This window comes from Chiloscyllium plagiosum, chromosome 38 (assembly GCF_004010195.1).
Source record: "Chiloscyllium plagiosum isolate BGI_BamShark_2017 chromosome 38, ASM401019v2, whole genome shotgun sequence".
NCBI classification, from domain to species: Eukaryota; Metazoa; Chordata; class Chondrichthyes; order Orectolobiformes; family Hemiscylliidae; genus Chiloscyllium; species Chiloscyllium plagiosum.
Window position 1 is genome coordinate 26,524,108 of NC_057747.1, and position 14,593 is coordinate 26,538,700.

General features: G+C 39.6%; 1 protein-coding gene across 12 annotated transcripts in view; it reads left to right on the forward strand.

The window, feature by feature from the left end:
* Nucleotides 1–14,593, forward strand: part of gbf1 (golgi brefeldin A resistant guanine nucleotide exchange factor 1) — a 289,880-nt gene that overhangs the window by 145,954 nt on the left and 129,333 nt on the right. For all 12 annotated transcript variants that reach the window (XM_043679174.1, XM_043679176.1, XM_043679179.1 and 9 more), the window contains one exon: nt 10,424–10,555. In XM_043679174.1, coding sequence (XP_043535109.1) covers nt 10,424–10,555 — 132 coding nt within the window. The remainder of the gene's footprint in view (nt 1–10,423; nt 10,556–14,593) is intronic.

The window sequence follows — 14,593 nt, forward strand, 5'->3', positions numbered from 1 at the left end:
AATAGGAAGGGTTTGGAGGGATATGGGCCGGGTGCTGGCAGGTGGGACTAGATTGGGTTGGGATATCTGGTTGGCATGGACAGGTTGGACCGAAGGGTCTGTTTCCATGCTGTACATGTCTATGACTCTATAACTGTTGTGCTTTAATGTAACTTAGCAGGTCTAACAGCATCTCTTGAGAAAGAAACCAAGTTAATGTTCAAAGTCCAGTTTGTCTCTTCACAATATGAGATGAATTTTGAGTTCCCTGTGATGTATATTATCTCATTGTGAAAATTCAGGTTGGACTCAAAACATTAACTTTGCTTCTCTCTCCACATATGTTGCCAGAATCAATAAGTCGTTCAAGCACTTTTGTTTTTATTTTAGATCTCCACTATATGCAATACTTTGCTTTTATTACATTTTGAATTGCCTTAATCCAGAAAGCTGTTTAGAGACAAAAATACAGATACTGGAATCTAAAGTAGACAGGCAGGAGGCTCGAAGAACACAGCAAGCTAGGCAGTATCAGGAGGTGGAGAAAAGGGGGTAGGGAGACGGTCGGTGGGGAAAGTGGAACAATCCAAGGACTGTGGAAGGGAACTGTCCTTGCGGAAGGCAGAGAGGGGTAGGGAGGGGAAGTTGTTCTTGATGGTGGGTTCTAGCTGGAGTTGGTGGAAGTGTTTAAGGATGATGTATTGGATGTGAAGACCGGTGGGATGATAGGTGAGGATAAAGGCAATTCTGTCATTATTGCATTAGGGGGGTTTAGAGCAGTGGAACGAGGAGGAATGGAGGTCGTGCGGCAAAGGACTTTCTGGGTGACTGAGGGAGGAAAAGCTTGTTGTACGAAATAGGTGGGCATCTGTGATGCTCAAGAGTAGAATGCTCCTCGTCCGAGCAGATGCAGTGGAGGCGGAGGAGTTGGGAGAATGAGATGGAGTTCTTGGGTGGGAGGAGATGCAGCACAGGTAGTTATGGGAATCTGTGGATTTGTAGTAAACGACTGTCTGAAGACTGTCACTGGAGATGGTAATGGTGAAGTCAAGAAAGGGGGAGTGTTCGAGATGGATCAACTGAATTTGAGGTAAAAGTTGTGGGCGAAGTCTATGAACTGCTCCAGCCTCATCAAGATGATCTTAGAGGCAAAAGGTTTTCACTTCAGAAAGGTATCATGTATTAGCATAGCTTTGTTGGGCCGAAGGGCTTGTTCCTGTGCTCTACAGTTCTTTGGTCTTTTATCTAAAGTGTGGGTGTGGTGGAGAGAATAGAGGAATAGAAGTTCAGCATTGTCACTTCAAGAAATTTTTGCCTTGAATGGTGATGTTGCTGACTTTTCCATACTAATCTCTTCGTTATATCTCAGGTTACAATGGCAAATTCCTGTTGTTTCCCAAGCAAGAAAAATGTTGTATTCAGTTACTTAATGAACTTAGCTCTTCCTCTGTTTTGTACAGTTTGGATGGAGAAAGCATTTCCCTTCATTTGAAAAGAGGATATATTCTGCAAGGACAGATCCCTTCCACAGTCCTTTGATTGCGCCACTCACCCCCCTCACCTCCCTCCACCCCCCTCGCCTCTCTTTTTCAGTTGACTTGTCGTCATTTTGTTTTTAAATTGTCTCATTGGTTTTTCAAACAGTGCACCTATCTTGTGAGAATTGTGAAACTAATCACTGGCAGCTTGTGTTGGGATGGAGTCCTGCCATCTTACTAAGTAAAGAGCCTGTTCGGTTAACAGTTTAAGTAGATGAACCACGAGTGATTTTAATAAGAGACACTTGCATTCGCACCAAGATGCACTCTGTTATCGTATAAAGCTATTTTACATTTGCAGTATCTCAATGCTGTTTGCAATCTGTTGGCTTTTAAGCCTTTAGTTTTGTAGAATCTCAATATTGTTTAAATTGCCTTGTTTTGAAGTCTCTTCAAGCTTTTAAACTTGATTATAGTGGTGCTGTACTATTTTCTTGTAATAAAGTCCTAACACTATTCATTAGTAATGCAATATCTCTACAGCTTGTTGGAGGTTTCTTGCATTTCTTGCAAACAAAATGGTAGCTTTCTCTCTGCAGGTGAAATTGAGTTTTTCTGCTTGTAGATAGGCAAAATGGATATTTTCGCATCATTTATGGCATAATACACTACAGAGTTCTCTGTTCCCATTTTACAAAATCAATGTTTATGGCTGGGACCTTAATAAATCTTTTCACCAAATTATGCATCTCCCGATGTTCTCACAGTCTTAAATTTGTTTTAAACTTTTGGAGTCTATTCTAAATTTTTGAAATATTCCCCGTGTCGACATAAATCGGCTCTGTGATATTCCTGATGCTGCAGCCGCATTCTAAATTGATTTAATGGCCTTTGACTTCCCTCAAGGTTATATGCCTTGAGTGTGTTTGTTCACTGTGGTGGGATGCTTGTGATTGGTAAGTACTTCTTTCTCTTCTCCCTGTCCTTTCCAGCCTGGTCCTTTACACACTAATTTAAAGTTTTAGAGTCAGTGTTGTAGACTCTTACAGCATAGAAACAGACCTTTTAGCTCATTGCGTTTATACTGACCAAAAAACATCAATTCTATTTATCTGCACTTGGTCCACAGCTCACTGTGACCTGGTATTTTCAGTGTTCATCTCGGTGCTTCTTGAATGTTGTGAGAGTACCTGCCTCCACCATCCTCTTAGGCAGCTCATTTCTTGTTTCTACCATCTTGTGGATGAAAAATCTCTTACTCCGACCTCCTCTAAACCACTTTCTCCCTATCTTAAACTTATATTGTCTGGTCTTTAGCCACATCTGCCATGCCTATAGGGATATTGAACTTTGTTCCAAAAGTGCCACATTATTTGCTTTCCAGCCAAACCTTGATTCAAGACTGTCCCTATAGACCCTTCTCTAAAGAAATAATCTTTTTACTGTTACTTGCCCATGCTATCTTTTCTGTGCCTCTTAACTGTTAGCTGAGGTGAATGTTTCAGTCTGGAGTACTGCTTTTTGCCCTGCCACACTTTCCATAATTTGTACTGATTGCTTCTTTGCTCAAACATCTGCTGCTCTCTGACTTCCTGTGTATCCTTAAAGGGGTGATGTTCTTAATGGCAAATTAACTTGTCTTCTGAAAATAATTTCTCCTGGGTCAAATAGATTTATTCAACAGCTGTTCTCTTGTGCTTTTCTTTTGTTTTTTAAACCACGTGTTCAGACACATTACAGGTACAGATACAGGTAGGACTTCAAACCCAATTCTACTATTGCACCACAAGATCCTAACTTGAGATATTTAAAATGTTTTTAATCAACTTGTTCAGGTAAGTTGTGACTCAAATCTGGAGCAGGTAGGATTTGAATTCTGGCTTTGTGGCCCAGAGGTTGGGACACTAAGAGTACACTGTAAGAAGCCCACGTTAAACTAATTAAGTGACTTGATGGCTCTGTTTGGCTAGCAGTCGTTTGGCTCTGTTTGGCTAAGAAGAGCCCCTTTTCTTAACAGTATGCAGTTTATTGCATGATGGTGATAGCTATAAGTTTGTCTTGGTAATTATTTTGATCAAGAGCGAGGGGCTTCTGCAATTGGGGTCTCGAACTGGACTCTTTGATTCTCCTACCAAGACTGTGTGACATGATTAGATTGGATCGAATCTAATGCAATCTCCAACATTAACCTTTTTGCAACAGAGGTCAGTTTTTGTTTTGGCATTTTTTTGTAGCAATTTATTGTAGTAACTGACTTAGAGTATTTTTTTATATTGTATGTAATTGGTCAGTCTTTGAAAAGATAAATGTTTCTTCAGTTTCAGTGCGGGATTTAAAACAGCAATGCTTTAGGGATGTCCTCAGCATTCCTGGATGGATCAAACAGCTCTGCTGACTGAATTCACTGACTAGTAAATTATTTTGTTCAGGAAGGCATTGACATGTCTTTGTGATGCTTTGAGAGCATGCAGAAGAAAACAGGAGATGCTGAAGGGAAACACAAAAACTTGTGAAAATCTCAATTTTCTTCCCTGTAAGCACTGTTTTCCCCTATGGCAGCATCAGCAAGTTGTGCATTGGGCTTGTCACCTGTTTTATAATCCTTGAACCAAAATGGAAGCAAGTTATCCTCAATGCTGAGGGACTGCCAAAGATGACAAGGGCAATACAAGTTCATTGAAAGACATCCATCTCGGCCAAAACCTTGAAAATAGAGAATGTCCATGGTTGCATATGTGAGAATGTACTTTGTAGATTTTTTGCTGTGGTATTTCTAAACATGAAGTTTGTGATTAGCAAACTTCTTACTTTTTCTTCAGTTTCAGTCTTTGAGCAGCTGCAACTGTTTTCCAGTTGACTTCACTTTATAACTAGCTACAATTATGTGGATTGCCTACTTAGAGCACTTATCACAGTGAGTACTTGAGCGGTGGCCCTAAAGGGAAAGACCAGGTTCAAGATAGCTCATCTTAGCAGCTGAACATCATGACCGTGCTTCAAATACCAGACTGTCTGTGAGCAACACCACAAGAGATTTGAAACCAGAAAGGGAGGAAGAATGAAAACAGCTTTGCACAAGTAAGGTTTACTGGATTGCTACCAGAAATGAATGGTTCTGTCCATCAAGAAAGTATGGTCATGCCCTGGCTCTTTTTATATAGAATTAAAATCTCTAGAATTAGAATCCCTACAATGTGGAAACAGGCTTTCGGCCTAACAAGTTCACAACGACCCTCCGAAGAGTAACCCACCCAGACCCATTGCCCTATTAGTCTAGATTTAGCCCTGACTAATGCACCTAGCCTCCACATCCCTTGACGATATGGCCAATTCACCTAACCTGAACACCTTTGCTCTGTGAAAGGAAACCAGAGCACCCAGAGGAAACCCACATAAACACCGAGAGAATGTGCTGACTCCACACAGGCAGTTGCCCGAGGTTGGAATCAAATCTGGGTCCTGGCACTGTGAGGCAACAGTGCTAACAACTGAGCCACTGTGCTGCCCCTAAGAGAAGATTTGAGGGTTGACTTAATGATAGGTGGCTTCAAGGTTATGAAAGAGTTTTAATGGGTTCTAAAGATGGCTTCACTTCAGAGCAATACCAGACTGGGGACATAAATATAAGATAATCACTAATAATGCAAAAAAGCAACTTCAGAAAAAAAAAACACATTTTTCCACAGAATGGTTAGAAGTTGCTACTGTAGTGCATAGTTGAGACAAGCATCTAAGAGCGAAAGGAATTAAAGGATATTTTGGTTGGGCAATATAAAGTGTAGGACAAGGCTCATGTGCAGCACAAACTTGACATGGAACTTTTGGACTGAATGGTCTACCTCTGTTTTAAATGCTTTGTAATACTTCCTCGTTTTGAATTGTCGCAACGTTTTTCATAGCCTATTTTATAATCTGATGTTGAAAACCCGAAATAAATGAAGCCAAGTGCAAAAGTGTTTCAATTTTATTTCTTTAAAATAATTTATCTTCCTGAGATTTTACTGGAAATTTTGTGGGGTTGATTAAAGCAGAAAGTTGAACACTCGTTTGAAGCAATTTTAGATTTAAGCATTGCTAAAAGGAGATTTGAAGTTGAAACTTTTAATCTTGTACCCAAAGGAACTAGGATGCAAGAAAAATACTTAGAAAAAAGAGACACCATTTTGTACAGCATGAGAAGATAGCTCTCTGCCAATGATAGCTCAATCCATCAGTGCCTTTGAATTATTTAAAAGAGAAACATGTAGAGTTCTGAAAAAAGCGAATCAGTATGCTCATATTTTTATTCTTCAATGGAATGTAGGTGTCACTGGCAAGGCAAGTGTTTGTTGCCCATCCCCAAATGTGTGAACTAAATGCTTTTCTATTCTATTTCAGAGGGCAGTTAAAGGTCAACAGCATTGCTGTAACTCCAAACCACACAAGGACAGCAGATTCCCATCCTTACAGAACATTAGTGAACCGATTGACTTTATATAGCTATCAGTTATAGTTTCATAGTCACCATTGCTGGGACTGCGTTTATTATCCAGATTATTAATTGAATTTAAGTACTACCAACTGCCTTAGAATTTGATCTTCATTCTGCAAGTATTTTCCTGGCCTCTGGGTTATTGTCCATTGATATGACTACCATGTTGTCATATACCCTTATTATTTAAATGGAGAGAAATTTCAGAGGTGATATTATTGAATCAAGTTAGATGCTTAGGGACTTGAGGGCATGAATGCTGAAAGAACATATCCCCTATGGGTGAGTCTCAAATTAGGGGACACAGTTCAGCAATGAAGGGAGTCCCACTTAAGATGAGGGTGTGGGGAAGATTTTTCTTAGACTTGTGTGGTCTGTGGAGCTTAATTTCCCCAAGAATGGGAGAGGCTGATGCATTGAGTATTTTTATGTTAGAAATAGATCTTGACTGACAAAGGAGTCAAAAGAATATCGGTGTTAGATGCAAAGATGAAGTTAATTCTCCAGTCAGATCAGCTATGATCTTACCAAATGGCAGAGCAAGCTCAAGGGGCCAAATAGTCTATTCCTGTTCCCAATTCGTATATTTGTCAGGAGAAAAAAAAAAGAGAAATACTTGACAGATTGGGTATCACTGGCCTACTGGGTATTTGTAGCATTTTTAAGTTTGTTTTAAATTGTCTGGAGTATAGGATTGTCTGTGTTCATGATTGGATGGCATTATTTGCATACCTACAAATTAAGAAATACCTCAGTGCACAGGTGAAGGAATTACATAAAGTGGCGAAAAGCTGACTTTATCTGCCAGCTCATGGAGTTTGAGACTGAGATATCCAATTTTATTACTGTTACCTTGTTATTTTTTTTTCATTGAGATTCTTACACACTTGATGCAACTGCAACATGCCAACTTCTGTGAACAACCAAAATTTTAAGCACAGTACAGTACAAGCTGTGGACAAACTCTTTAGCACTCTTCATCATGCTTGCGAAGCATGTTGAGAACCTCCCTTCACAAAGGAAACAGTCTTTTATTTATACAGTTCAAGAGTTTCACCTTACAGTCAGTAACGCCCACAAGACAACCCTCAGCCATTCCTCCACAGTCACATGCCACTCAAGACTCATCAATGTAGTGGTCTCATCATTTCCAGAAGTAATGTAATGTAAATCATCCCTTAATAATCAAATCTGTTGTGAATCATTTCTTAACTACAGGGAGTAGTCATAATTCCAACTGTAATTTCTGATTGATTTCTGAATAGGAGATGATGCAAATGTAAATTACTCTAACTAATAGGAGATGGCCATATAAATGGCTCTGAATGGCAAGGGATGGGAATGTAAATTCACTTACATTCTACCTGTAAAACAGAGACATTTCACCCTGGTCTCGGGACATTCAATTTCCTGCAGGTCAGCAGAGCAAATTAACTCTTTACTATCTCAACCTAGGAAGTGTATAGATTAATGAAAAATATCTTCAGAGATGACAGTGGTGCTATGTTGAATGCAAAGTTCACAGATTAATTGCTGGCATGGTTTGTAAACTAATGTCAATATTTGCTTCTCAACACTACACACATCAAGATATTTTGCAATAAACTCAAGAGCTGACCTTAAACTCTGTATTTAGTAACAAAATCAAGTCTATGGTGAAAGGCTTTGCCAATAGAATTGATGTAGGAAAATCATTACTGAGTTCATCTCTTCACTACTTTGACACCGTATTTTCACATTCAATTCTTGAATAGTCTAGCTCTTCTGACAATAACCTGAAAAATGTATGTTGAATTCTGTTTATTAAAATGCCTTGCTGCAATACAAAGTTAACATTCCTTGGGAGCAGGAGGTGGGGCGGCACTGTGAGTTGTCTGTTGAAATTTACATCTTTGATTCATTCACAGAATTATAGTTCACGGCTCTTACCTTCAAAAGCATCCCAGATTATTTATTTCCTGTAAATGCATTGTGTTTATTGCACTGTCAACCATGATATCTATAACTGTTTCCTAGGTAATAAAAAGAGGAAAGAAAACACTGAGTGCGCGTGAATTGCATGTAAAAATATATATGCACAAATACATCTGAATCCTATTTGGTATAATTAGGTGTATGTGAGAGTTAGTGCTTGCAAGAAGTTCTCTAACTTTTCAACTAGTCTCTGCCATTTCCTGTATCAAATGAGAATTGTTTTCCTCTAGTCATGCATTTCTTTGCCTCTGCTGAATTGATAACTGTGGCATTGCTTTAGTCACATTAACCTGTGCTTCTCTGAAAGCATGACCTTTTTAACAGCATTTTGTTTTCATAATGATCTTAGCATGCTGTTGCATCCATTTCATTTTGGAGGGCACTTTTTTTCTCTCATTGCTTAGGTCTTGCTGCAATATTTGAAGATCAGACAGTGACTGCATGTTTCATTCTCACACTCTTTGCAACTTGAAATAACTGTCATCTTGATGTACAGCTGATTTCAGTAAATTGGCGTTTGAAAGGTTCCAAACACAGCCCTGCATCTAATTGGTCTTTTCTGAAGCCCTCAGGCCTTCTGTATTGTGCCATTGGACATCACTTTGCCAACTGTTTCAGAATTTCTGCCTCGTTCTACCCCCATGTCACATAATGATGTAATTGTTATTGTTATGACATACATAAGATGTAAACAGATAATCTTAACTGAATTCTGATATCATTGTTGCGTCTTGAAATATTAGTGGGAATCACATCTAATTTTGAATCAAATTTGAATATGACAGTGTTTACTGACAGATTGTTCAGGTGCGGTCTAGACAGCAAATCACTGCTGATGGTATGTAACTGCTTTAAATGCCACACAAATTAATGGACCAGAACACATCTGTTATTCACTCGTACTCTTCTGGGGCAGGGACGTTTGCTGCGGCAAAGTTCAAACCCCATGACTGCTGACGTCTCCAAATGTAAATGCCAGTAACCCCTCTGGGGAAGATAAAGCTCGTTTACACCGCAAGATTGCGAGAATTCTGAAATTGAAGTTGTTTTTCAAAGATAACCTATTATGTACTGTACGTTAAAAAGACAATGGATGGAATAATATACCCATGTAAATTTTTTTGATGCAAATGACTTTTCGTACATAAACATTTTATTTTTAACAGGTGCATATACTGTACTTTTCAATTTTATGTAAAAATCATTCCTTTTGAACCAGCCACTGTTTTCAAGACTCTGCTCCTTTTAAAATAGTTAACACAGGTTGTAAAAATCGGTGTCTCAAACCTGCTCTGTCATTTAATAAGATCATGGCGATTGTGATTACTCGACATTCTCACTTAACTGCAATAATCTTTCAGCCCCTTTCTAATCAAGAATCAGTTTACCTCTGTCTTAAATATAGAATTCCAAAGATTCATGACACTCAGAGGAAAAAAAATGTATCATTTCATCACTGATAGCTGTTGAGGTTCTAAACTCTGAAATTTCTTCCCTAATTTTCTGTGACACTACCCTGCTTTCCTCATGAAAGACCACTTGTTGAATCCTGCCAATTTGACCAAACTTTTGGTTTCCTGTCCAAATATCCTCTGTTTTTAGCTCAGTGTCTGTAATGGTCTTGTACTCCGGTACAGCCTGTTGTTGATGACCTCAATGAGTAAATTAGACTACTTACAATGTGGAAACAGGCCCTTCGGCCCAACAAGTCCACACTGACCCGCCGAAGCGCAACCCACCCAAACCCATTCCCCTACATTTACCCCTTCACCTAACACTATGGGTAATTTAGCCTGGCCAATTCACCTAACCTGCACATTTTTGGACTGTGGGAGGAAACCGGAGTACCTGGAGGAAACCCACGCAGACACGGGGAGAATGTGCAAACTCCACACAGACAGTCGCCTGAGACGGGAATTGAACCCAGGTCTCTGGCGCTGTGCTAACCACTGTGCCACCGTGCTACCACTCAACAGTTCTGAAAGCACGGTTTTTCAAACAAGCTTTGAATTGGAGACGCTTTTTGAGCCTTTGAGGGATTCAGGTGGATTTGAATGATCTAATGGTACAAATTTATCGAGCAAGGCACCCTGCCAGTTTGCTAGCTTGCAGCTCCCCTTTATCACTTATGAAAGTACTTTAAATGATTTATTTAATTAATGTTTGTGGGATCTTGGTGGATAAAGCATGCTTGCTGTGTGTGCCCATGTGTTAACCACTCATTTCAAAAGGTTACCTAAAAAATATATTTTTAAGTTGTGGTTATACACTTGTGCAAATCACTTCAGAAAAAAAGTTTTGTCAGAAGAAAAATTAAGGCAAACACTATGTAATAGCTACATAAAGTCTGGTACTGAAGTCTCAATCCCAAAATTGAATTAAAGAGAAACTGAATGAGCAGAGTACATGTCCAAAAGTGTGTTTATTATTTATTCCAATATAGGAGTGCTTACGCTTAATGCTACCTGCAATTTGATGACAAAAACATTAGTATTAAACTTGCTTTCTTTTTCTTCTGCAGACCTCTCCGAAATAGAACCAAATGTTTTCCTTCGACCTTTCCTGGAGGTAATCAGATCAGAAGATACTACTGGACCGATCACAGGATTAGCACTTACATCTGTAAATAAGTTCCTGTCATATGGATTGATAGGTTAGTATGTTTTCTTAACCATTTACGTTCTGTTGAATAATAAACACTGCGAATGAAGATTTCTAGTAAGTCATCTCGGATTTTTGAGGCTAGTCACAAAAAAAGTTTTAATTTGTGTCTTGAAGATAAGGTCCATGGCCTGATAGAATTTCTTCCAACAAAATAGCATTTGTTTTTTGCTGCTGCTTTTACATCACCTCCAAAATTATGATGAAAGTTTGGAGGTTTTTATTCACTTTTCATGGAACACTGCTATTATGAAAGTTATTCATCTTCTGGATTTCCATTGCTTAGAAAGATAATGTTGAAGCTTTCACAGTAACCTTCAGCTAAAGTGCTGAGTGGGTGATCCACCTCAGTGGTTCCCAGCATTACAAATACTGGTCTTCAGCCAATTTGATTCACTCCACATGATATCAAGAAACTGTTGGGGGCAATGGACACTGCAAAGAACATGGGCTTTGACAACATTCTGGCAATAATACTGAAGGCTTGTGCTTCAGAACTTGCCACTCCCCTAGCCAAGCTGTTCCAGTACAGTTACTGGCATCTACCCGACAATGTCCTGTAAATAAAAAGCAGGACAAAACCTGGCCAATTACCATTGCATCAGACAATAGTCGATCGTCAATAAAGTGATGAAAGGTGTCATCAACAGTGCCAACAAGCAACACCTGCTCAGTGACGCCCAGTTTGGGTTACACTCGGGCCAGGCAGCTGCCTTGGTTCAAACATGGATTAAAGGGCTGAATTCTCCAGGTGAGCTGAAAGCGACAGCCCTTGACATCATGGCTGCATTCGACCGGATGTGGCGTCAAGGAGCCCTAGGAAAACTGGAATCAATTGGTATTAATGGGCAAACTCTTCGCAAGCTGGAGTCATACTTGGCACATAGGAAGATGGTCGTGGTTGTTGGAAGTCAGTCATCTCAGCTTCAGGACATTTCTGAAAGAGTTCCTCGCGGTGGTGTCCTAGGTCCAACCATCTACAGCTGTTACTTCAATGACTTTCCCTCCATCATAAGGTCATAAGTAGGGATGTTTGCTGATAGTGAAACAATGTTCAGCACCATTTGCGACTCCTCAGACACTGAAGCAATCCATGTCCAAATGCAGCAAGATCTGGACAATATCCAGGTTAGGGCTGCCAAGTGGTAATTATCAGTCACACAACACAAATGCCAGGGTGTGACTATCACCAATAAGAGACAATCTAACCACAGCCCCTTGACATTCAATGTATTGCAATCACTGAATCCCCCACTATCAATATTCTGGGGGGGTTATCATTGATCAGAAACTCAACTGGACTCACCACATAGACAGAGCAGGTCAGAGGCTAGAAATACTGCAGTGAGTAACTCACCCCCTGATTTCTGAAAGTTTGTCCACCACCTTCAAAGCACAAATCAGGAGTGATGGAATACTCCCCATTGCCTGGTTTTATTCACTTTTCATGGAACACTGCTATTATGAAAGTTATTCATCTTCTGGATTTCCATTGCTTAGAAAGATAAAATTAAAGACCCTTCCCACCCCAGTTATACTCTCTTCCTTCCTCTTCCATTGTGCAGAAGATATAAAAGTTTGAATACACACACATGTAAGACAACACTTTTCATTGTACCTTGGTACACGTGACAATAGCAAATCAAATCAAATCTGGACCCTGTGAACTTCTAAAAGTGTGGATCAGCATAGAAACAGCCCATAAAAGCAAATTACTGCGGATGCTGGAATCTGAAACCAAAAGAGAAAATGGTCAGTGAGACTCGAAACATCAACTCTGTTCTCTCCTTACAGATGCTGCCAGACCTGCTGAGATTTTCCGGCATTTTCTCTTTTGGTTATAGAAACAGCCCAATATATTTAAAACTCTAATTGGCAATTCCCCTCCTCTCTGTGATCCCAAGTAAATATCTCTGAGTGACAGTTAGATTTGGAGGTAGTTCAGGTTTGGAAGATTCTACAACATTTTCAGTCAAGTTGCCCAGAAAATGTTGTAGACAGATTAAAATCTTGTTCTAACGTTTGGGTAATTACACTACTGAACTGCTAATTAGCCCAACCTGAAATCTCAGAATTGCTAAAGTCCAGAAGGCGACTATTCCATCTCTCATGTCTGCACTGCTCCCTGAGCATTTCAACATGATGCCAATTTCCATGGTGCTTTTTCCCCATAACCCCGTACATTGTTTCAATTTAAATGATCATCTAATGCCTCCATTGAACGGGATGTAGTCTAGGCAGCAACCACTTGCTTTGAGAAAAAGATTTTCTCATCACCATTTGCTTTTCCAGCAAATATTTGAAAAATGTGCACGAGTTCTTGATCCATTTGAGCAAGAACAGTTTTCTCCCAGTCTACTCTGTTCACACCCTTCAAGACATTGAAAAGTTTTATCAAACCTCCCTTCAGACTTCTCTTGAAGGAAAACAATCCCAACTTCTCCAATGTGCCCTTATAAGTCAAGTTTTTGTCACTGGAACCATTCTTGAAAACCTCTTCTGTACTGTCTCCATTGCACTGTCTTTCCTATCGCATGAAATCCATAACTCCACACTCCAGCTGAGGTCTAACCAGGTCATATAAAAGTTCAATGTTCAAGGTCAGTCTCCCTGCTCATGTGCTTCATGTCCCTGTACTGGATCCTGTAAAATATTGAAAACTTTATTATCAGTTCTTCAGATCTCTTTTGCCTGTAATTACTGATGTGCATGTATACCCAGGTGCCTCTGCTCCAGCACAACCCTTTTTCGTATTTTTTAATTCAATCTTGGGATGAGGGCATCACTGACGAGGCCAGCATTTATTGCTCATTCCAAATTATCCTGAAGGCGGTTAAGAGTCACTCACATTGCTGTGGGCCTGGAGTTGCACACAAGCCAGACTAAAGAAGGATGGCAGTTTCCTTCCCTCAAGGATGTTAATGAAGCAGATGGATTTTTCCTGACAATCGATAATGATTTCACAGTCATCATTAGACTCTTAATATCCAGAATTGTATTGAATTCAAATTCCACTATCTCCCTTGGCAAGATTTGAACCCAGGTCACCAGAACATTACCTGGCTACCAGTCAGGTAACAGTCCAGTGATAACACCACTAGGCTATTGTTTTCCCAAATGTTATTCCGAAAGGCCCAACTAGCCTGCAAGCACCAATGTGTATACATTGACATAAAAGTAAAACATTGCAGACGCTGGAAATCTGAAATAAAAACGAAGTGCTGGAAAAACACTGCAAGTCTCAGCATCTGTAGATAGATACAAAGTTAGCATTTTGAGTCTGGTATGATTCTTGCAGACACTGGCCTTCCCCTTGCCTCATGCCCTTCTTACCTCAAGCCCTCATCTGTCCACTTAGTCATTCATTCATTGACATTTGAAAACTGGAACTTTAAACTTAATTATACAGCAGCAAGTGCCTTAAAAAGGGGGTATATCTTGTCCTGACTGTTTCGCTCTGACAGAGAATGATACTGCACTGTATGTTTGTTTGACAGTTGTCATGAAAAGATTGAGTTGGGGAAATCTTCATGGATGGTGGCAATCTGGTTATTGTTGCCAATATTCGGAAAGTTCAGGCCTCGACAGGAGCATTCCTGCATTGAGTACCATTGGAGTAGCATAATGTGACTTGGTTTCTGTTTTTTTTAAACCACTATGTGCTGAAATTTCAGACTTCCAGTTTCTAACTTGCTAATAGCACAACAAAGATGAGGAATTTGCTAGTCGGAGGATTTTTGTTTGGAATCATGGTGTGCATTTATTTAATTTTGGCAACCTTATTACTGCCACTTGCAGTTGAGTATTTCTTTATATATAATCGATGAATAACTGCTGGCTGACCATTGCTTCCCGGATGAGTGTTAAAATGCATATGATTACTAGAAACAAAAATGTTGTTTGCTTGCTATTATTTGAGATAATAACCTGTTCCTTAAAATAAATTTTGCTTTTCTTCTATTTTCAACTCTGATTTAAGGGCAAGCAATGCCAAAACAGCAGATTACTGCCTTGATGTAGAAACAGAGGT